We start from the raw sequence: 24,959 nt of genomic DNA on the forward strand, positions 1-24,959 counted from the left end.
ATTCTGCAACTAATGTTTTGCCCCAGGTAAGCTCTTTTTTCCCTCTCTTCCTGTGGCGTTGAGGATGAAAGTTTAATGATATAATGGAACCAGATCCTTGAATCAAGACAGAGCCAGTGGTAAATGAAAAGAATACTAAAATACATTATAATAACTTAGAATAAAATAAATTTAATTTATAAGATATCTAATTCTGAAGCTCTGCATTTTGATCCTTTTACTCACAGCTCTGCCCTCAGTACTTCCTCATAAGTTTCCTATTTATAGTAAGTGATAGTTACAAGAGGCTTTTCTTGCCTCAGAGAAAGGGACAATTTGCACATTGTTTGCTTGGTTATATAGTCCTATCAGGGTTTTTTTTTTAAATGCAGCTATTTCTCAGAAAAGTTCCATGTAAAAGACCATAAAGAAATTCATGGGTTTCAAGTTGTCCCTTCTCCTAATTGCCTGGCTAAAGAATTGCAGATCCAGTTTCAGATTGTAAAGAAGAGTAAGACGGATGGAGGAGAAACGGAGGCTTCCACAAACATCGGTGGACTCCCTAGTGCATGTATTTGAGAACTTCAGGTACAAGGGATTTGGGGAGATATTGTAATGTCAGGGTTGAAGACCAGTTGACCAAGAAAGAGCTCAAGTAGTGGAGGACTGAAATACAGGAATTATTTATGAAATTATCATTTTGGGGAAAACGCTTTGAAATCTCTGTAAATTCTATCTCTAGTTCTGGACATCAGAAAGGACATGAGGGCTAGTGAGAAATTGAAACAAGTTCAGAGGAGGGCTAGTAAGATGGTGAAGGTCTGGAAATCAAGTCTTGTGAGGTACAGTTAAAGGATCTGGGTATGTTTAGCCTACAGAAAAGATTACTGAGAAGAGATATGATATGATAGTCTTCAAATATCTGAAGGGTTATTACACAGAAGAAGGAGTGGATTTATTCTCTGTTGCCCCAGAAGACAAGACTAGAACCAATGAGTTAAAATGACAAGGACGGAGGTTCAGGCTAGATGGAGGAAGTTTGTATGAGATGTGGAACAGGCTGTCACATGAAATGGTGGAGTCTATTTCACTGGAGAAGGTTGAATGATCATTTATCAGAGATGCTCCGGTTGATCCTGCACTGAGTTGGGGGTTGGTCTAGATCATTCTAATGACCCTCCAAACTATGTTATACATCATTCAACATTGCTGTAACTGTTTAGCAACAATAGCCTTTTTTATACCTCCTTCATGCAAATATACGAAAGGAAAGCCAGATTTTGGTCACTAGTCTCACTCTTATCATCAGAAGGTTTGAAAAATCACCTTCTGATTTTATATGCACGTATGCAATTGGAAACCTTGATTGGGTAGGGTTTCTAGTTACAGTAAGAGTTATTTGCATCTAAAACCATTTTCGAATTTCTACCAGTGAGTAAAGTCAGAGGATTATGGCTATAGCAAATGTAGCTCCCTTCTTTGGAAAAGTAGTAAGGATTAATTTATCCTCAGTGCCTCAAAACAGTCCAGAGCCATGGAGTATAGACCTGCATAAATGTTGTTTAGTAACTAGGTTAGAGTCAAGAAGTTTGCTTTTTGACTTGGGCTTTTCTGCTATGGAAAAAAAGTGTATTCAGCGTACTTCATCTTTTATGGTGTGATTTTCAAATCTGTCCTAAATTTTTCTGCTGTCTTATATTAGAACATGGTATTTGGAAACTCTTTTTATCACACTTGATCATTGAGGCACTTTTATTTCTCAACTAACTAGAATTTGCCAAGTAATTATCTGGATTTAGTCTTTTTATTCAGATACTTGCCCAAACTCTTTGAATATTCGGGGTATATAGAGAGATGGGGGCAAGGTCCAAAAGCAACTCCTGTAATGATGTGCAGGAAGGATGGGATAGCAACCTTAATTCCTTTGCTACCATCTACTGGTTGCCTGGAGTTTTGTAGACTAGATCTGGTAACCCTGGTCAAATTGATTTTTGAAATTTTATGTTATGACTTTGGAGCCCCCATTTTTATGTATCTAGTTTGGCTGTTCTGGAACCCTCTGAATAGTTCTCTGTTGATCATGAACTGTGGTTTGCTTTTTAAAGTGAAACTTTGGTAAGAGGAAATAAATGCTGATTTTTGGGAAAGTTGAGGAAGCTTAGGGACATTATGAAGACTGTGAAACAGAAAAGAGGATGTAGTCCTTCACAGTAACACTCAGTTTGGAAAAAGAAATGCAGAAGATTCTTTGTTGTCCCAGCTGTATTTCTGCATAGGCTGATCTTAACTGTAAGCAACATAAACGGAAGATTTGATGGCTATATGAAAATGAAGAAAAAGAGCAGAACAAATTTTCGAGGATCTTGCACCCCATATCTATGATTATTTGATATTGTAAGGTTGCAGTGGGAATTGGTTAGATTCATTTCTGTTATGGTATGTGTATTTATTTATTTATTTATTTATTTATTCATTCATTCATTCATTCATTCATTCATTTATATATATAGCTGCATTCCTTCAATTATTCAGAAGTAAGTTACATGGCCTTGAGTAGAGCTTAGTCCTAAATTGGATAATGCCTCACTGAACTTGATGAGACTTAGTTTTGTGTACAGAATATAGACTTGTACTTTAAACCAAGATAAACATTTCCTAGAATTAGAAAGCAATGTTAGTAACTGCAAAAATGATATAATTACAAATACAGATATGTATAAAAACTATAAACATCAGAAGCAATATTAAAGAGGTGTTCTACATATCACCTTCATTTAAATGACACCTGCTAAAATGCATGTCTACATCATTACAATCCTTTATATCCTACCTTTGCGTATACAATCCCACCAGCACATATCAGTAATAAAGAATGACAAATTTCCATATCATGCCCTACATTTTTTGCCTTAAAGCATTATAGATCCCTCTGTATGATGTGCATGATGGGGGTGGGGGCAAAATAAAAGTAACCAATTAATTAATGGAAGCTTGCTGGGTGACTTTGGGCCAGTCATCCTCTCTCAGCCCAACCTTCTTCACAGGGTTGTTGTGGGGTAAAAAAGAAAGGAAGTGATGCTATGTATGAAACCTTGAACTCCTGAGAGAAAGGCTGGATATGACAAGATTCACTGTAAGCAATGTCTACATATGGTCCCATCACATTATGGCTCTCATGATAGGTCTGTGTTAGTAATAGATATGTCAGGCAAGGTAACTGAAGAGACTGAGGATGGTCCAGGGTTTGGCAGGGACAGGGACAATCAAATTGCACTGCCAAAGGTTTAATGGGAATTTTGAGAAGCTGTGACGTAATCTGAGCAAATAGTTTCTATGGTCAAAAGACAATGTAATTGAAAACAATTGCACCAACATCGTACAATATTAGATGCAATTTACTTACTCATAATGTTCTACAGTTTCTGCAAATTTTATTTTGTATAATTAAATAGACAACATTAGGCATTTATAGGTTTTCCATGCCAACTAGGGAGATTGGAGCTGTTTTTCTGAATTCATATTCTAGAACCAAGAACAGGCTGGATTGGGCTACTCCTTGGATCACTATGAAACAGATTGGACTACTTCCGCAGCCAAAGATCTAATCCCCAAACAGACCAAAAAGTCTTTGCGTAGTTGCAAAATTATCAAGGATTATCAGCTGAGAAGAAACAATAGCCTTCTCTGCTTTGATCTCTTTTGATATCCAATAGTCAGTATTTTCCATATCTTAGAGTTAGCATGATCTGCTCATTCCTGCGTACCATGCTGTTGACGTATCATAACTCTAGTGGAATGTTCTAAGTTAGTAACTCTATCCATGTTGGCCTCTATAACATTTCCTTGTTCGTTTTTATTGATGTTTAAATCATTCTAACCATATACCTTAATTCTGCCTTTAAATGAGTGCTGTTACACTGAATACACACATTAACTTTTGTAAAGAGATACACTTTTGTTTTGAGCCTCGCCCCTCTTGAGTGGTTTGTACTATATTTTGAAGAAGTAGATGGAACAGGACAAATTTATGAAACCTTTGTTTTTCTGTGGACAGGCCCTGCTGTAGTCCTGAGAAAAAACAGATCCTTCCCCAATCTAGGCTTCAACTAACAACTCCAAGTCCTATGGTATCTTCCATGCTACCATCTGTGACAGGTGAAAGTGCCATAAGAGACAATAAGAAAGCTGCATTTGTACAGCCCAGCCGGGTGCACTGCAGTACAGAATCCATGGAACAGCAACCACAAGCTCCTAAAATGCTCCCTGTCAAATGCCTCAGCTCTTTTCACGGCAAGATCACTGTAGGCAACTGGAGGGCAAAACAAGGCCCAGATTCTCAGCTAAACTACATGATGCAATCTGGAAGCAGCAAGAACCAGGTAATAAGTTATCAAGGCACTATAGATATTGTGTACAGATTCTCATACTGTGGTCAGGAATAGCCCACAGACATTCTTCGGGTGGTGTGTCGAAAGGCTGTGGAACAATTAGAAATATTTTGATGGTATTGATCAGGGCAGTTTTGACCAAAATCAAATTAGTGATCTGGTTTACATTTGTAGTGGTGATGCTGACTAAGAAAAAAATGATACCACAGTATGTGTTATGTATGGTAGGTGTCCTGATTTCTAGAACAATAATTTATAAATGGCTCACTGAGATCCACTAGAAATTTCAGTTGTTCCATGGAGGAAAGCAACTACCATTACTACTGAATTATTTTGTTGGTGATACAGTCGCAAAAGTCAGGCAGAGGAGATAGGAGCTTGTCTCACTATTTAATACTATATTTGTGTTAGGCAATAAAATGTAGGCTTTGTATATTTTACCTGGTACAAAAAAGAAGAGTGTAGAATTATGCAGTATTTTGAAAGGTTATATAAACAATATTTTCTTAGTTTTTTCAATATAGCATATATTTTAATCATTTAGAACTGACATTTGTCTACCTCAGAATGCCAGGCCTTCTGATTCTCCAGATTATGTGCTGTATATCAGAAATGCACCCAGTGCCAGATATTTTATGCTCATTGTGTTCCTAGCTCTACAGTTTGGAGTAGGGATTAGCAAATCTCTCAATGTCATTTTTCTTAATTTTGCAAATATGTCAAGTTTGCTTTGTTGGACCCAAGAGTTTGTATCTATTTTGATGCATATTTCTCCAAACATACGGATTTTTTTCAATGTTGCCTTACGTACATCATATTTTCAAACAGGTTTGTCTCATATAATCTATTTTTAAATTATTTTAATGAATATTTATATTTTTATCAGACTTTTTACATATATGTAAAAAGTATATGTATGTTTTTATTCCTGGACAATTATATTGAAAACTTTGTTAACCTGTAAATTTTGAAAGGTAATTAAGTTTAGGTTTATGTAACGGCGTTCCATTTAGTCATGTCGGCCACATGACCACGGAAGTGTCTACGGACAAACCCCGGCTCTTCGGCTTTGAAACGGAGATGAGCACCGCCCCCTAGAGTCGGACATGACTGGACTTAATGTCAAGGGAAACCTTTCCCTTTACCTATTGATTCAAAAATGCTAAATTAGTGAACTTAACCAATTTCTCCCTAGACCTTCTGGTGAAATACTTTTTTTCCCCCATGAAGTATTCTGTAGATTGGTTTCCACCAAAAATAGAATATGGTTTGCAGACAAATACATCAGATTTATTCCTAATCAGCAAACTCAGCTTCATTGTTGTGATAGGCCGTTACTGATACAGAGCACTTCCCATTGGGCTCATGTTATTAATTAATTATTTAGTACACTGCTGTAGTCAGCAAAGATTTCCAGGAGTTAACTCATTAAACAACAATAAAATAACAAAGAAACTGAGAAAAACACAGTTATACTGTATAAGCTCTGATGGTACCAACCATCACTCTCCAAACATTCTCTGGAAGAATCCAGTGTTAGCCAGCCTCCAGAAAATTGTCAGACTGCATGTTAACCTGACCTTAGGGGTGAGCCTATCCCATAAAATGGGCCAGATCCAATAAATATTGTTTACAAGTCCTGATCCCATTGAACCTCTCAAAAATAGGGCACCATTAATAATCTCTCTAAAGCAAAATGTCCAGATAGGTCACTTTTACTTCAAGAAGACAGCATACGAGACACAGACCTCGTCAACATCTGGGAAATAATTAGGAATATACACAGTCACTTTCAATCGAACACTGAAGTGTGCAAGGTTCTGATGGAATACATAGAGGCTCAATAAATTCAAAGTGGCAACAAAACTTTATTGGCTAAAATATACACTTGCTCTCTCACTCACTCACACACACTCATCCTCACTTATCCACATTCTTCTCAACTAGGCTGCCAGGCACTAACTAGAGGGATAGAAGCCACCAAGTCTGGGTCCAGGATAATTCAAAGAGTAGGCAGGCTTCAGGACCCCTTTTATCCCTAAAAACCCTTGCTTTGTTGATTCACAAATCTCATAGCTGTCAATGGGATGGGGGGGGGTCCATGTGCACAGCACCTGACCTCCTTTGCCCATCTTCTGGTGACATTTTTATTTTGATTCTTAACAATTCCTTTTTACCTACCTTCTGAAGGGATCTTTTTGATAAGATTCCTGGTTTTTCTCCTCTGCATATGTGCCTGCTCCATTTTTAGCTAATGGCAACTTCAGCCTACAATAGTCTCACATTCTCACACAGCCCAGTCTCATGTTCTCACAGAAGCCAAGTCATGTAGAGCTTTATAGATGCTGCTTCAGGGGGATTTCCACTTTATCTAGTCTTTCACCTGGAGCTGTTAGAAAACCTTTCTGAACCAACAACAACTCCATCTTACTAGAGTTCAGTTCCAGCCTGTTTTATCCCCTCCAGACCTCAACAGCCTCCAGACACTGAATCAACACTTTCCAGAAGTGCAGGAGACATATTTTCTTGCACTAATGGTACCTCACTCTGAACCAAAAGATTTTCAGTGATTATGAACCAGAGGTTTCCAAGTTCATTTCTCCTTACTCTGCATTCACAGGAGCCAGGGGAGAAAAAAATAGCTCTGGAGCTGCTGGAAACAGAACAGGCCTATGTTGTTCGCCTTCATCTTCTAGACCAGGTTGGTTGGCAGCTGCATTTCAGTTTTCTGATGTCCACTGTCAAAAAGCTGAAAATGTTCTACTTATCTGATTATCACTTTATTTAATAACAATGCATGAAGATATAATAAAATTGTCTTCTGGATATTTTCATCCTGTACAGCTCATTTTTTTTAATCCAATAAATCTCAGGTTCCTGTAGTGAGCAACCAATTGTTAATATTTGGGAAATCTTAAAATTCTCACATAGTAAAAACAGAACCTTTCTGATATTCTACTGCCAAAGTAGCTCCCAACTTTTCTCCTAATGGGACTACATAGATCTGGGAAATTATATGACACCCAGAAATCCTACCTGCCCCTTAGCCAATTCTGTCATTGTAGCTTATAATATTTACCTGGCTATAGCTGAATGAGAAATGGAAGCAGGGCCATTTCTTCAGCTCTTCCAAGGGTCTTTAGCTTTTGATCTCTTTTATTTTGTTTCTATTCCAGATGATCTAAAATTACTATTATAGTCATTATAATTGCTATAATACTATATTATAATTATAATATAATACTTATTTTAGTACTATAATTACCATATGTTTAGGGAATAGTCCCCAAATTTCCTGATTTTTCTCTTCCCAGCTTATCCCTTTTTTTCTTTTATGTTATGCTTTTTAGCATCTACGTCTGCAGGCAGAGACCATCTTGATTTTATGGATCTTACAGAAATTTCTGCAGGAGCCATTTGGGCTGAAAAGTAGGGCAAAATGCCATAACTAAAATTGTGCTTCTTTATGGGCTGGGAATGTCCTTTACAGGTGTTTTTCTCAGAGCTAATGAAAGAAGCCAGAACTACAAAGACATTCCCGGAAGATGTAGTAAAAATGATCTTCTCTAATATCTCCTCCATTTACCAGTTCCATTCCCAGTTTTTCTTGCCAGAGCTGAAAAAACGTATGGAAGACTGGTAAGTTATGAAGTCAGCCCACTTCTCTTTTTGCCCACTACTTTCCTGGAAAAATATAACAAATCTAAAAGCTTGTTGAAGGCTAGACTTGGAAAAAATTCAAGTAGTCCAAGCTTGAGTCACTCAGAATTATTATTTGAAAACTTTGTCCAATCTTGAAACACAGCTTTTGTACGTAGAAGGTTGCATTACGGTATATATTGACTGACTTTGTATATGTGTGTGTGTGTGTGTGTGTGTAATTTTGATTTTAATAGTAAAATATAATACAAACTAAACTTAAAGTAAGAAAAGAGAATAGCATGAAGGAATAAAAAGTGCAAGAAAAAAAGAGAAGAAAGGGAAAAGAAAGAATATAATAAAGAGAAAAGAAATATATAAAGAAGTGACTTCCAACCTTCATCACAAGTATAAACAAATTCACCCCCTCTAAGGTTACAAATATTTACCTCATCATCCCATATCCCATCTCTTATCTATAAACAAATCCATAAAACATCATCTTTTCAGTCCTGGTGTCAGCAGAAAGTTCATAAAGGGTTGCCAAAAGTAACACCATATCTTGTTTTAACCTTGATCAAATGCCAACATTATATTCCTTCCTTTTACTTCTAACAGTCTTAATCTTTAGTTCATTCGAATATTGTCATAAGATTTGATTTTCCTTCATTTCTTCTTTGTCCCATTGCACAGAGTTCTTCAAGGCTTTAACAAACCTCTTTTGTAAATCCAATAGGAAAAAATTATCCAGGTCACTTTCTTGGTTTGGCATTTGTATTTCCCTTTTAAATTTTAAAACCTCAGCCAGTTTCTTTTGTAGATCCAGTGAAACATCCTTTTAAGTCATTATCTTGGCCTGTCAGTTGTAAATCCACTTTTGATACCATCTCTATCTTGTCAGATAAAATTTGTTCTGTATCTGTCATTTCTTCAATAACATCTTTTGGACGTAGTCTATTCATGGAAGCAGACATTATTACTGACATTGTTGATATTGTGGCTACTATTTTCTGATTCCATTCTTCAAAAGTCTTCTTCATTATTTTCATTATAATAATGTTTCACAACGTTTTACAAGATAAATAGGTAAGGATTGGAGTGTAGTGTAAATCAGTAAAATCTACATAGTGCCAGGGTAAATACTAAAAACAATTGCCCATTATATTTATGCTTGTAAATCTTTCCTGTACCTAAAAACTTTAGTCCCCTCCAGTGTCCAGTTTTTGAAATCAGGAAATTGCTTATCTTTGTTATGTCTTGTAAAAACCAAAACAGAATCCATTTCCCATGAGAAGCTGTTTGTTCTTTATAATTAATTCCAAAATCTTATTGTAAAAGTTTCAATATTCCATTTTTATCTGGACCCTTAGTCCATTTATAACTTTCTAAGATTAAAATCTTACTTAGCTTTTTGCTGTTTATTTCAGATTCTTTAAATTCTTAAGCTTATGATTAAAATCTTCTTTCATTCAGGATTGAAGGCAGACTCACCCAGTGTTTTCAAACTCGTCCTTTCAAAGGTCTCTAATAGCTTAGAAGTAGTTAATGAACAATTTCAGAAAGTGATTAGAAAGTGAGGTTTGCAAACTTAGTGTTGTTTAAAGGTCTCCACTGCAGTTATGAGCAAGATGGCTAATAGTGTTGTCTCCTGGTGCTCAAACCTATGGAAAACTGCTGTCCTGCAGTCTCCTCACAAGGTGTCCCGGAGCACATGTGGACCATCTCCCATTCTCTCCTTATCTGGAGAGGTTCTAAGGAACCAGCCTACTCACTGGCTCCTTGGTGATTGCTGCGGTCATTGGCTTGGCGAAAGCCAATGACCAAGGTATGGCAAACATCTTCAGTTTGCCATACCTCCCTGGAAGTCCAACTAACTGACTTTGTGTTGCTTCCACAGTGGGCAGAGAAAAGGATGATATTTTGACAAATAGCATTTTTAGATCATTGACAAAAATGTTGCTATGTAATTGCTGATTTATTTATTTATTTAATGATTTATTTCATCAGTTTTCATTCTTAAGAAAGTTCTTCCATAAAAATAACATCAATAACAATGAATTCACTTTTTATGTACGCTACTTTAATGTAACAGGATTGATTATGTGCCATTAAGTTTGGGTCAATCCTTAGTGACCATATAGATTTTCTTCAGAACGGAATATAATGGGCAATTGTTTTTAGTATTTACCCTGGCACTATGTAGATTTTACTGATTTACACTACACTCCAATCCTTACCTATTTATCTTGGTATGATTTTCCTTTGAATACCCTTCAAGGCATGAGGACATGCTTCTCTCTAAGATTCTATTCTTAACTGAGCACATTTTCAGAGATGTATCTGCAGTCTTCAAACTCTGCGACAGACTCTGAAAAGTGAAATACTATAGTGGGTAATATAAATTGTTTTAAACAAAAGGGAAAAGCCAACATTGATCATTTATTGCCAGTTTGCATGTTTGAAATGAATTCCATCTGAATATGTTTTTGCAGTTTACTATGGTCATTGTTTGCAGAAGATGTTAAGAGACCGTATTGCTTTGCTGTGATGTATTCTTCAAAATGTAATTATTTATTAAAAGGTGGGTTATATCCAGGTATGACTCATAAGACCAGTGATGGAGGCAGCTGGATATGTCTCCAGGCTTCCTAGTCTATTTTAGCCATTTTTGCAGAGATACCAACAACAGACTTGTTCTCTTGCAATTCCTGCTACAGGGATTCCAATCCCAGAATTGGGGATATCATCCAGAAAGTGGCTCCTTTCCTGAAGATGTATAGTGAATATGTGAAGAACTTTGACAAGGCGATACAACTGATCACCATGTGGTCAGAAAAGGCCTTGCCATTCCAGGAACTCATCTCAAACATTCAGGTGAAATGGTTTCAGAGCTCATTACGCAATTAGTTTTTTATTCAGATTGGCTTCAATTAGAAGGTAACCTAAAATTTGGTTAGGTGTCTATCTAGGGGTGTTTGTGTGTGTGCATGTGTGTATGTGTGTGTGTATGTGTGTGTGTGTGTGTGTGTGTGTATAATCTGAAATTTCTGGGTATATTGCTTTGTGTATTAAGGATTTTTGGATTTTTCCACACCATTTCATAGAGGAAGGCTTAAATAGGTAGGCTTAGAATTTCTATACTTCGTAACCCTTTTCTATGCTCCTGAATGCAGGATAGGAATACATAGAAAAATGAAGAAAAATCTATTTATTTTGACTCTTCCATGTCCAAGATTACTAAGGTAATTGGAAAAGGGCCTTCTCTCTAGATTATTTAATCTTTTAGGAAGATAATAAGTATTTTTTTCTTTTTGTCCTCCATGAAATTAGGCTTAGGAATTAGGCTTAGGAAGAAAACTTCTGTTGGCATTAAGAGTAGTTTTCTAAGCTTATTCTGTCTCTGTGTGTATGATGCACAGGGTCAGAGAATACAGAAAGTGTTAACCCTTTTCTACTCAATAGGATTCACCCATAAATTCCCTTCACTTCAATTAAACATCAAAACAGTTTAATTCAAAATAGCTTTTCATTGGCACTAATTCACTGTTTTTTTGTAAGTGTAATTGTTGCATTGTGTGCATGCATATGTGGGAGAATTACTGTTTACCAGGAGGAATGACTAAGCCTTCCTTCCCCAATTGTGCCTTCCCTTTTCAGTTGTGTTCTCCCAAAAAAATAAATCTCCTGGCTGACATATACTAATGGAAGTTTTTTTCTTTGATAGTGATAGGCTAGAGCAGTGTTTCTCAACCTTGGCATCCTTGCCCCATGCTGGCTGGGGAATTCTGGGAGTTGAAGTCCACACATCTTCAAGTTCCTGAGGTTGAGAAACACTGGGCTAGAAGAAGCAGATAGTTAATTTTACTTCCCCAGCTACAATTGCCCTTGAAAATAGATGGAAGGTAGGCCCAGGGCTATAGGAAATAGATTTAGGATCAATTTTGAGAAATGTTCCACCTCTATGAGCCTCCTCATAGGCATGAAGAGTATTTTGAAGTGGTGGCTTCTACCTTGATTGGTACTGTTTGGCCCTTGACTTCCTTATTGGGAAAGGTGAGGATCGAGTGAAGCTTGCTCCAGGAGCTGCTGTCCCACTCATCAAAGGGGGCAAGGCTTCAGGATGAAGACAGGGCCTTAGCAGAAGTCCATAGTCAAGACAGGAAGGCCCAATGCTATGAATTTGGTATGTAGGCTGAACATTTCCAACCCCTACGTTACATCATCAGTCCTTGGTAGACTGGGGCCTTCAGTTGCAATGTTGCAGTTGAGATATTACATATGTGTAGTTGTTTGTATATGTATGCATACTAATGAAATGTTCAATGCCCTTGTTTTGCTATCTTTTTCTGTTATTGTTATGATCGTGCACAGAAACGGGAAGTGTCTGCTAATTTAACCTTGCAGCATCACATGTTGGAACCAATACAGAGAATCCCTAGATATGAACTCCTCCTGAAGGATTACATTCAGAAGCTGCCTTTGAAATCACCAGACAGGGAGGATGCACAGAGTAAGAGTTTTACATACTTCTTTTAGGCTGGCAGCAAAAAAAATAAATAATTGAGAGAAAAGTGATCAAATTCTCCTTTAGGAGTTATGAGTTCTGGCTTCCTACTTGAACGATTTTAGATTTTCATGGTACTGGTGCTCCTTCTAATGTGCCATACTTTGTCCAAGCCTATCCCTCTGACCTCTTGCTCGGTGTCACAATTGCTATAGTGCATTGGGCGTGAAGTAACTGTAAAAGTGTTATAAGAATATTAACATTTCTCCTTGTAGAAGCTTTGGAGATGATTTTCACAGCAGCCAAACATTCTAATGCTGCCATCGCTGAAATGGTGAGTGCCCAACTGAATCATCTCATTCTTCTCCACTACAGACAAATATCTTTGTAGCTAAGTTACTGTTTTCCATCTTGCAAATCTTTATTCCATTGCTTCTGCAGGAACGACTCCAGAACTTATGGGAAGTATATCACAGGCTAGGCATTGAAGATGACATTGTTGACCCTTCTAATGAGTTTATTAAAGAAGGACCTATTCAGAAAATCTCTTTCCGGTTCAACAGCACCTCAGAGAGATACCTGTTCCTGGTGAGATATTTATTAGGCTGTAAAGTGATGGAGCAGGAAGATTGACCAAGTTGCTGATGGGGACATCTCCCCAACCCCCAAATAATTTGGAATGGGACAATATTAAGAAAAGAAGAATATGGAAAAAATGAGGGCATAAAGGGATGCACTGGCTAGGCTCACTGGTGATAAATATTTTGTTTTCTGTTTTCTGTTTTTGTTCATATATTGAGGTATACAGAGATAGCCTGAAGAAAGATTGCAAGGGCAGTTATGTAAATACCAGCTTAGCTCAGAAAGACAGGAAGGAGTAAGAAAGAAACTTAAAATTGTCCCACATTGATTCTCTTGTGTATAAGAGGGTGGAGAGAGAAACCCTATCAGGCTTTCAAGATTCTGCTGTTATACCTTGCAACAATAGAGTTTCCGTAGTCGTTGTGGAGTCTGTTTCCTGACCTGGCCTACACTGAAGGGCTGACCTGAGGTCTGTATTTCTCAGCGAGGAAGGGATTATGTTTTTATTCAGACTATCTATTATTAGCCATTTCTTCTGGTTTTGTCCAGCTTTCTTCACACACAGTGTGTATTTGTGGTTTTGTTTTGTTTTGTTTGCAACCTACAGTTTAATAACCTGCTGTTGTACTGTGTACCAAAAGTCATTCAAGTGGGTGCTGAATTTCAAGTGCGCCACCGGATTGATGTCAAAGGCATGAAGGTCAGAAAATTTCATTGTCTATTCATTTATTTATTCAAATCAGTTTGGAAAGCAGCCCCACTGAGTTTCATGGAACTTCATTCTGAGTAAGCATGCATAGAGTTTCAAGTAGGCAGAACAATTCAAAAAGGGGAAGGGAGAGAGAGAAACCTCAAAACAAGTAAACTGCTAGGTAGAGCTATGCAGATTTTGAAGATAAAATCTGCTTTAGAGCAGAGGCTTTCAAACTTTTCAAGCTGCAGAACCTGTTAGTTTAAAAGTACTTCCAGGAGCCCCTGATCAAGAGACAAAACTCTAGCGACAGAAAATTGGCTGTGTTCAAGTGACGTTTTTCTTAGTCTCTCATGATAACCCATCAAGTTGTCATGGAGAACACAGTTTGAAAAGTCCTACTTTAGAAATGCAGAGATGCTAGCCTAGCACCTCTCTGCAACTCTTTAGAGCAGTGGAGTCTTTTCCTTAGGATCACTCAGCTACCCTATACCTTTTCTGCAGTGTGATCCCTGGAAAAGATGCTCTCCTGCTGTAATGGTATATGGGAATGACATTGGGAGACAGGAGGAAGAGCCGTAGACTAGACACCTTTCAGATAAGAGACAGCTGAGTCTGCAGAAGGAATGGGGGAATGGCAAACGTCTCAAAAGGGAGCATCCCTGGTTTCTTGTGCTGTAAAGGCGAGTGGGGAGAGATGTACTTTCAAACTTGCAAATGTAACCTTACAATAAAGTTAGAGCTAGTACTTCTGGGTGTGCTTCTTGTCTGGACTACCTCACAAGGTTGACAACAATCTTGCAAATCTCAAAGTACATCTCTTCCCACTCGCCTTTGCTGTCCAAGAAACCAGGGACAGTCCCTTCTGAAACGTTTGCCATGACTCCATTCCTAATGTGGACTCAGCTGCCACTTAATTGACCATTGTCTAGTCTGTGGCTCTTCTTCCTGTCTCCCAAGGTCATTCCCACATACCATTACACCTGCTGAATCACATGCCCTAGTGGGCTTGCTCCAGCAAGAAGAAAAGGAAAGTAAGAAAAGCATTTCTTTCTTATTCCATCTGTTCCAAAAGTTAAGGCTATAAACATAAAAACATAATATATAATATCAGTAACAGAGAACTATAAAACCTTAAATACAACCATGCTTCAAAGGAGAAGGCAGGGAGGTAGATTAAAGACATTCTGATTATCTCAAAGTTGAGTTAGTTCTGTGCCCATCCCACTTAGCTTTCAACCAGAAGAAAATAATTTTCCAAACTGAAAAAAGCTTCAAGCCAAGGGAGGTTATATATTTCTGTCCAAAGCACAGTAAGCATACTTCCACAGTTAAAATTGTGTATGTCTGAATGAGCCCTCTGAAGGAAATTAATATTTACTCTAACTTCAGTGCTCTTTTTTTTTTCCTTTTAGGTTCGAGAACTAAATGATGTACAATTTCCTCATGCTTTCCTTGTGTCAGGGAAGCAGCGAACTCTAGAATTGCAAGCTAGGTAATTAAGCAAGATATGTAGCCTTTTCTGATTCTAGCAAAGGAATATAAACTCTGTCTCTCCAATAGGTGACATTTCTTTCTCTACAGGTCCCAGGAAGAGATGAATGACTGGATTAAGGTAGCCATTGCTGCAGTTTTTTGTTTGTTTGTTTTTTTAAAGATTGGGGAGCATCCTGGCCAGAATACCCTCAATAGGTGTAATGGGCTGTGAGAATAACCTTGAGAGACAGGAGGAAGAGCCACAGCCTAGTCAACAGTCTGATAAGAGAAATCTGAGTCCAAAGCTCAAATGGGGGTGGAGAAAACATCTCAGAAGGGACCCTCCCTAGTTCTCTAGAAAGTCAAGGCAGGGGAGGGGGGAAGTGCTTTCAGACTTGCAAGATTCTGTTACTGTAACCTTATAATCAAAGTAGTATAAGTACTCATGATTTCGGTTACCTGTCTGGACTATTTTGAAGGGCTGGCAATAGGCTAGTTGCTTCTCAGGTCTCCTGTATCCCCTGGAAATGCCCATTCTTTAATGGCATTTCTCTTTCAGAGCCCTTTTTGCCAACCATGGAAATAGCTCTGTATCCATGTAGCTAACTGAGCCACTTTCTGTTACCAATTCTCTTCATTTACCCCACACATTTCAGCTTAGATCAGGGCTGAGGAGTTGATGGATCCCTTTGGACTTCTCTGTACTTAAACCTTCCTCTAGCTTCCCTCCACCAACCGTTTATGGCACAGATCACATTGTTGCTCTTTGTACTGTCCATTTTTCACCTAACTGGTTTTATTAATAGTAAAGTATGGCAGTGTTTTTGGGAAAGGTTTGCAGCAATGGCTTTTTTTCCCCATAAGCCAATAGGAGATTGGGGTTAGGACACTAGGTTGCTCTTAAGAAGTAAAATCTTCTTTAAGTCAGGCTCCATGGTGACTTCATGGACATATCCTTGTTTTCTTAGGAGCAATGCAGAAGAGACTTATTATTGCCCTCTTCTGTTTTTTTTTTTTTTAAGATTCCTCAGCTGTGGTATTTTTGGGGTGATCTCTCATCCAAGTCTTAACCAGGTCCATCCCTACTTACCTTTTCAAGATCAGATAAGGTCAGTTAGATGCTACTATGTAGCTGTGCCTTAAGGGGAGACAGCACAATTAATGTGCTGTGCTTCAATGTAGCAGAATACTTACACTGGTCATTTCTTAGTTTGGCATCTAGATTAAGGCCTTTGGGAACCCACATGGAGACCTTTAGTGGCTCAAACACATCTATGATGTGATAGGGACAGCCCCATGCATTTAAAGGGAAGTCAATTTCACTCATATATAAAATGGGTGATAAAGAGGTGAGAGCAGGAAGATCTACAAGGAAATTAAGCCAAGGCTGGGAGAGGATTTAGAACTTCCTCCCCGTATATACCCATGTACAAATACACCCATGCTTCATCTCTGATTAGGGCCGTCTTGGGTTAAACAGACAGGGCTGCTACTCACACTTGTAAATTGAACCTAAGCTTCTTTTCGAAATCCTTCTGTTCAAAATGTTTTCTTCCTCCCTCCCAGGCCTTCCAGTCTGCCATCAACAAGAAAGAAAAGAAGAGTGAAACCTTCAAAGCTGCAAGCCAAGGGCAAGAAGCAGAGACTCAAGACTTCAGTGTAAATCTCCAGATACACAGCTATTGTGACTCTACCTCATTTGCACTTTAGAGCCACTGATATTCATTTCCTCTTTTAAGACCATGAACTCATTTTCCAAAGATTGTAACTATGTAAATTTACAAAGAACTTGAAAGTCTCTGATAAAAGAAGGAGGTTGAAATGTGCAGAAAAACACGTCTAATGAAGTTTTGTCCATATGCTGTACCTGTCAGAAGTAGATAGCTGTTTCACATTTACTCTGGTCATGCTACATTTGAATAGAGGCTATTAACCTCTGTGTGGCCCGAGGTTTGCCAAAATGGTTGCTTGATTCACGCTCTCTTTTCTTTCAGCAATGCCAGTCACAGGAGCTGGGCAAGCGGGCTCCTCAGTGGGTAAGAGACAAGCTGGTCACCATGTGCATGCGCTGCAAAGAGCCATTCAATGCTATCATACGCAGAAGGCATCACTGCCGAGCTTGTGGCTATGTGAGTGAGCTTGTTTGTTCTCACCCTCCCCCCCCAATTATTTTTGGGTAGCTCAATCAAGGCACAGATAACTGGATAGGTCCTTGTTGATCTGAAGAGCTAGTACTGAGAATAGGTCATAAGGGTGATTATGGTTAGTCCACATTTGGGTAGTGGGGAGACTGGACAAATTCCTCTAACTACCCTTCAGCTTTGACCCAAGTCTTTTTTAAAGGGGTCTAAGATTTCCTCACCAAATTTAACCTTTTCCAAACCTGTGGTTTTTCTCCTGGAGGCAGGTGGTGTGCTCCCGGTGTTCTGAATACAAGGCTGAATTGCAATACGACAAGAACGGACCCAAACGTGTCTGTGTAGAATGCTATGTCTTCCTAACAGGGAATTTGCTGCCCGGCGAGCAGCATGGGAAGCACAAAGGCATTCTGGAGGTGAGGGAAAAGCAGAGTTGGAAGTCTGCATCTTCTTCTCATGCTTGTTTCTTGATCTGTTGATAACTTGGCCACTATCCTTCTGGGTGGGCATTTTGTTACTGCAGTTATTTCACTTTTGTCGTTTTGAAACTACGTATCTAGCAAACACGTCTCATCAACATTATCTACACAGATGCATGCATGCAAACCCATCATGTTCTTTCCGTTCAAGCAAGCAACATTATGCCACATAGAAAGAGTAAAATACAAAAGGGCCAAAGAAATTAAAGGCCTGAGATACAATGGGAAAATAAAAAGGGAACATAGATAAAGCTACTTTACACCTAGATCATTCAGTCTAAGTTTCCATACATTTCTATCCTTTCAAATCATCTTGACTTCCATCTGGTCCATACCCTGCCTTTTGTTTATATTGTTTATAATTGTATATTTATTCATTGTTTATATTTTGTTTGTATTGCCTTTTGTTCTTTAAACATCTCACCTCTCTGTCATCAGTTCCAACCAACCATGACTTTCTCAGACTATCCCTTCCTCTTGACCGCTCTTCTTTCATAGGTTTGTTTCCCAATTCTTTCCCTCTTTATGACCTGACCACTTCAACATACCGTATATACTCGCAGATAAGCTGATCCTCAATTTTTTAACCAAAATACCATGAAAAATGTGCCACCCGTGGATAAGCTGACTCTCAAAATTTTCATGTTTTTTCCAATATATTCTGAAGGGCTTGTTTCCAAATTTTGTATCAATAAATATTGTTTTCCAGAACAGATTCTGTTTTAAATTTTCACAATTGGCTTATCTTCAGGTAGCACACTTTTTATGGTATTTTGGTGAAAAATTCAAAGGTTGGCTTATCTGTGGATAGGCTTATCTGTGGGTATATATTGGTACTTTAAGAAAGCATTACTTTGTATACTTGTGGTTAAGTCCATCTGCAGATAAGCTGGACCCAACTCTTTGGGTGTATTTTGGGACCTAAAATTCTTGGCTTGTCCACAAGTATATATGGTATTTTTTTCATGCTCGTCACTCGTTGTTGTATTCAGTCTATCACTACTTCTACTACTACTACATTTTAACCAACATTTGCATGTCTTCAGAATTCTCCATTTTCCCATTTGTAGTGAACATTCTACCAAGGTAGACAAATATACTTGCTCTATTTTTCACCATTTATAGATCATTCACAATTGTTCACTCCATTTTCCTTAGCATACTCAATCGCTTTAGTTTTCAGTAGATTGATTTTCAAATCCATACTACTTTTTGCATCATTCATTCTATCTAATATTTGCTACAAATCATTTGAGCTCTCAGCTAACAATATGGCATTGTGTGCCTACAAAACTACATACACATCATGTCTCTACCAAAACACCTCTAATGTCACCACAAACATTCATTGTGCATTTATCCACAAATACTTCAAGCAACAAAAGGGACATGACACATTCTTGCCTTCCCCTCTGTTCAGTGTTGAACATTTGTATACATTACATTTATTCCCATTTTTTATTTCCATCATATGCCACTCTAATTACAGTCAACCAAACTTCAACTTGATATTTGTACAAAGCATATAATTCAAACATATTGACTATCATATGCTTTCTCTACATTAACAAATATAGAATAAACTTTGTTTCTCACACTCATAAATTTCTCAGTGACCTGCTGAAGAGCAAGAATCTGTTCTGTACATATCTTGCCAGGTATGAAGCCACACTCCAGCTCCCAAGTTTTGTTCACTGTCATCTCTTATACTGTAACCTTCAGTCAGAATTATCTTCCTAGGCACGCCTAACAAACAACCCCCCTATAGTGTTTGCATTCACCCTTGATACTTTCCCCTTTTTATGGGGGAACAACAATGGCATTCTTCTAATGATCAGAAATAGATGCAGTCTTTCCACATGTTAAACGAGTCACACAGCCATGCCATAAACAAACCCCGCATGTATTTTAACATTTTAACTAAATAACATTTTCCAGTTGCACCATCTATACCTACAGCCTCACAATTTTTCAATGGGATCACAGCTTTTATAACTTCTCTTTCACCAGTTTTTTCTTGGACAGTAACATATATAACATTCTTTTCAATTCCACTCTTCAGCAAATCCCTATCATTCCCATATAAACGTCTAAAATACTCTTTCCAACACTCTCTCACTTCAGTTTCATCCAAAATCACTTCATCCCTGTTAATTGCTGCAGACTCCTTATTTAGCTCTTTTTACCACTTTCAGAACAATTTTTTATTTCCATCAAAATTGCTCTGCATTTTCTTTGCCTCTTTTAATCTTAATGGTTTTATGCTCTCTTTAACTATATTCTGTGCAACTATTGTTTCTCTATATACACATCATACAAATATCTTTCATCTTCATTTCTTGCAGCACTAATTCCTTTATATACATTTTTCCTCATTCATGGCCTTTTTCACTTTCCATTCCCATCAAACATCATTTTTCATAATTTTCATTAGCATATTCTACAGATTTCCTTGGCACCCAGTAACATACTTGTTTTCTTTCTGTATCAAGTAGCTTCCATACCCGCTTTTTCCACATCCACGTTCCATTATTGCAACTGAGAGATTAATCTACTCTCTAATACTTTTTCAAGAAGATTCATCTTCTTCCATTATCACCATTCACTGGAGCATAACATGCAGCTATCACCAACCAATGTATTCCAATGCCCATGTACATCCACAACAACCTAAACACCAATTCATACTTTCTGACATACATTTTAGCTCTTTCATGTACTGTAATATATCTATTTTTTAATTTGATTTCATTCATTAATTCATGTTCTTTATAATTTACCCCTCTTACATTCTAAGTCTCAATCTTCTATATGGCATAGGTATCGCTGCCAATTGACCTCTGCTACCCATTATGAATTTGGTCATGGATTGAAGTTTTACATAATGTAGAAAAGATGTCAACTAGACTACCAGCCTTAGTTATAATCATTTCACATGCAGCTTTCTTTGCTGAATTAAGGACAGTTCTAATTGGTTTTGGCACATTTTGGCCAATATGCTACAAGTGCAGCCAAAACCTAGTTTTATCCTGAGCATGCTCACACTATTCTATGAAAGCTGGAATCTCTGATCTAGAGACTAACTCGAAAGCCAATACATTGTTAACTGCATCATACCTACGTGGAGGTTCAAGAATTAAACAACAGTTTCTGAATGCAGTGCAAAAGGGACTAATTAGTATATATTAGCATACTTATGGAGTCCTTGGTGCTCTCTGAGCTACACCCCCACCAACACTGGCAGGGCAAGCTATTGTATATAAACAGGGAGCAAACCCCACATTCGCTAGAACTGATGATGACACCTAGTCAGGTAATGAAACATCTGCAAGCAAACAACCAAGCTCAGAGAGCACCAAGGACTTCATAGTTCAACCCTGAGCTACAGATATTCTCTTGTATTAGCGGTTATATTAAGAACTTCTGGGTTAATGTGCTGGATTTGGACATGGGAAGCCCAGTTTCAGTTCCATCCTTCCAAGATAAACTTCTTAGCTGATTTTAGGCAAATCACTGACACTTAGGTTAGCTTGCCTCAGAGCTGTTGTAGGAATGCAACTGGAGAAGCTTATACCTAAAAAATGATCCTCATAGAAAGAATTATAATATACTCACTGAAAAACACAATTTTAAAATTTTATTTAGATCAGGAACGGGCAATGTAAGTGTCTGCTGGCTCCACTCAGCCTTTTGATTTCTGGAATGGTAAGGCCATTATGAAGTTGCATCATCAATGCATTATCAAAGACCAATGCCTGGATGGGCTGGAAATTTTGGATGACTGACATTTCCTGTTTTGGGATTTGCTATGTTCCCCAGTCTGATCTGGCAAATAGACCTTCATTTCTATAAGGTCTATAAGATTCCTTCTAACTCCACCATTTTATGAATCCTGGCAAAACAGGAGGAGGTGGAAGAGGTTTAACACCCATCAGCAAACTTTTGTCTACATTATGTGTTTAGCTTTTGAGGGGCAATTCTGTCTATAGAAGGTAGTGCAGAAATATGGCCAAGCTACTTACTGGACTAAGGAAAGATATTTAGTTATCAGTGTTGATGGTTTTTAAAATGTTTTAGACACATTCATGGAGATTTAAGTCCACAGAGGATTTTAGCTATAACAGCTGAATGAAATCTCCATGTTCAGAGGACAGAAACCTTTTGGGTAGGAGTTGTTAATAATGATATGATCTGTTTGTTTAATTGGCAGAAAGAATCTGCAGAAATATCAGGACAAAGCTTGATGTGCAGTTTTCTGCAGCTGATGGATAAGAATGGAAAGGGGAGCATGCGTGGCTGGTTTGTGATCCCACGAGATGATCCATTGGTGTTGTATATTTATGCTGCACCTCAGGTATGTTTTGGCATAGAATGTATTATGATGGAAATTAGTAATGCTTACAGATGAGCTGTTCCCCATCTTCTAAAGCCCTGTCTTTTGATCATTAATTCTTTCATAATGCCAAGCTTGGGTTTATAGGAGCATAGAAATTAGTGACAGGAAAAGTTCTCCATTCCAAACTAGATGTAAGATGTAGTTGTAAATATTTTTCAACTTCTCTTCAACTTCTCCCCTCCCCCACCATTTCCACCAGCATCACCTCAGAAAATGTATTTGATGGACTAATATGCTCAGGGTGATGCATATATCACTTCTTTCACCATTTTCCCCCATAACAGTAATCTTGTGTAGTACGTTGGACTTGAAAAATGATGACTGGTACAAAGTCACTCCGTGGGCTTCCATGGCTAAGGGTAGACTTGAGCCTGGGTCTCCACAAACTTAAATACTATTTAATTCTTCTTCTTTCAGAGGTGTTTTTGTTCAAACTTAACCCTTTCCAGTGGTTTTCCATTTCTGGAGGGAAATCTGTGCAATTCTTTTTCAGCCAACCCCAACCTGATGTCTTCACTTGTGTGAGATTTTAATATATATAATCCCTAATGTGCAAGACCAAAATATTGGAATGTCACCAGGGCAGGGAAGGTTGAATTTCTTTACTCCACTGAGGAGAAAAACAGTAAGAGGTGGAGAGTCCAAGCTGAGCCATGTGCTGTGAGGTGAGCCAGGAAGTAATTGGTGAGGAACCAAGGTAGAAATCAGAAATAAGAATATATTCCTGCCAGAGGCAGGATGCACAAGATCCCAGCACAAGCAAGAAGACTTTCTATAATTCTGCTCAGCCAAGGAATTAAATATATAGTTCTGGCAGCCAAATATACTTCCAAGAGAACTGAAAATTCCAAGTTCTAGCTCTGGGAGCTCCTCATGTTGAACAGAAAAACTAGAGTAGAGAGGAATGAATTAAGCAATTGTTTTACTTAACTTTTCCCTCCTTAAGTAATAGCACCCTCTTGTGGCCGCTTTTGGCAAAACAAAATAAACCAGAATGAGAAGGGGAAAAAAACCAGACAAAACTAGTTTGGGCTTTTAGTAGTACAGAATCATACCAGTCTGATGATCACTTTGTTGAGATATGAAATTAGTTTTGAAAAGAATTGTGTTTTGACCCTTCCCTTCACCCAGGATGTCAAGGCCTATACCTCCATCCCCTTGCTGGGCTACCATGTCAAGGAGCCATACCAGAATAATTCCCGTCACATCTTCCAGTTGGTACAGTCCAAACAGATCTATACACTGGTTGCTGAAACTGAAGAACTGAAGCAGCGGTGGATGAAAGCCATTGAGCAGTCAGCCAGGGGAGATGAGGAAGAAGATTCATTTGATGAACTGGAATAACTCAAGTTCCTTGTGAGGCTGTTACATGCTCTGAACTGCCATTGTAATGAGCACTGAGTCCTTGTTTTAAAGGCAGTCGTATTCTTCGGTTATTATTTTTCAATGGTTTCAAATCATAGCATTTTTGTCTAGTTGAGATTTCCTGGACTTACCGATGAGCCTACCAATGGGACTATACTCAGTGAATTATTCAAATCATAGTAAATTGTTGATTTGTCATTTAAATTAGCAAATTTATACTGATAGGCTGTCCTGCCCATATACATATTACATGCTGGTACAAATAATGCTTCCTGTTTGTGCCTAGACCCTCTTTGATCCACAGCCAAGTCAGCAAAATTATTCTCTGATTGGAGATTCTGACACTGAAGAATCCAGAAGTGCTTCCTTCCATCTATTTTAAAAAAAAAGAAGGTGAATGGGATCCTTGTCCCAATTGCATATACAGAATATAATCTGGGACATGGTCAACCAATCTTTTGGGCCCAAGGGGAAATCTGTACATAGGATGCTAATTTAGATTACTTTTAACACATTTTAGCTATATTTATGGAAGTTAGACCTACATTTGATCTTTTGCTATAACAGCTAAATTAAATCTCCATGTTCAGGAAAAAAATATAGAGAAAATAGCAGATGATACCTTTTTCTGTCAGGGTTTTTTTTGGTGAGTTTCTGAAGATATCAGAAGGATCATGACTGGAGACATGGCTCACATTGGCCAGGAAATAGCCTGAAGGTATACTGTGAGGTTCTGTTGGTGAAACTGAACATGTTGAATGTTCCAAACCAGAAATAAAGTTCAACCATCTGAATTTATTTCAACAACTATATGGTAATAACTGCAGATTGTTTAGTCTATTTTCTGGCACTTCTAAGTACATATTAATTTTAATAAATAAATGCCTTAGGCATGAAAGCTGGCTGGGTGACCTTGGGCCAGTCACTCTCTCTCAGCGCAACTCATCTCACAGGGTTGTTGTTGTGGGGAAAACAGGAGTAGGAAGGACTATTAGGTATGTTCACCGCCTGAATTATTTATAAAAATAATAAAGGCGGGATAGAAAATAAATAAATAATAATAATATTCTTTAGGTGATTATTTTCTTTACTTTCAATCCCTTTCCTTTTCAGGTCAGTAAACCTCTGTTTATTTCTTCATGTCTCAGTCTTACTGGACTTACCATTATGTTGATGGAAGTACCCATCTAGAATGGTCTTCAAACCATTTATCTGTACTGTATATTTTATTCAGAATTAAGATATAAATGTTTATCTGATGAACTGTTATAGTAAGCTGAACTCTGGGGATAAATACAGTTAAAAGCAGTAATTGTTGAAAC

General features: G+C 37.9%; 1 protein-coding gene across 1 annotated transcript; it reads left to right on the forward strand.

The window, feature by feature from the left end:
• Positions 1-333: 333 nt before the first annotated feature.
• On the forward strand, positions 334-24,497 carry FGD2 (FYVE, RhoGEF and PH domain containing 2). The gene is given in 16 exon segments (XM_063297664.1): positions 334-567; positions 4,034-4,358; positions 6,988-7,068; positions 7,858-8,006; positions 10,724-10,880; positions 12,378-12,516; positions 12,786-12,844; positions 12,952-13,098; positions 13,700-13,792; positions 15,199-15,278; positions 15,347-15,398; positions 16,826-16,918; positions 17,254-17,388; positions 17,667-17,813; positions 22,087-22,230; positions 23,404-24,497. Coding segments are annotated over 16 exon segments (2,082 nt in total). The 5' UTR covers positions 334-499; the 3' UTR covers positions 23,617-24,497.
• The last annotated feature ends 462 nt before the right edge of the window (positions 24,498-24,959 follow it).

This window comes from Candoia aspera, chromosome 3 (genome assembly GCF_035149785.1).
Source record: "Candoia aspera isolate rCanAsp1 chromosome 3, rCanAsp1.hap2, whole genome shotgun sequence".
Classification (NCBI taxonomy): Eukaryota; Metazoa; Chordata; class Lepidosauria; order Squamata; family Boidae; genus Candoia; species Candoia aspera.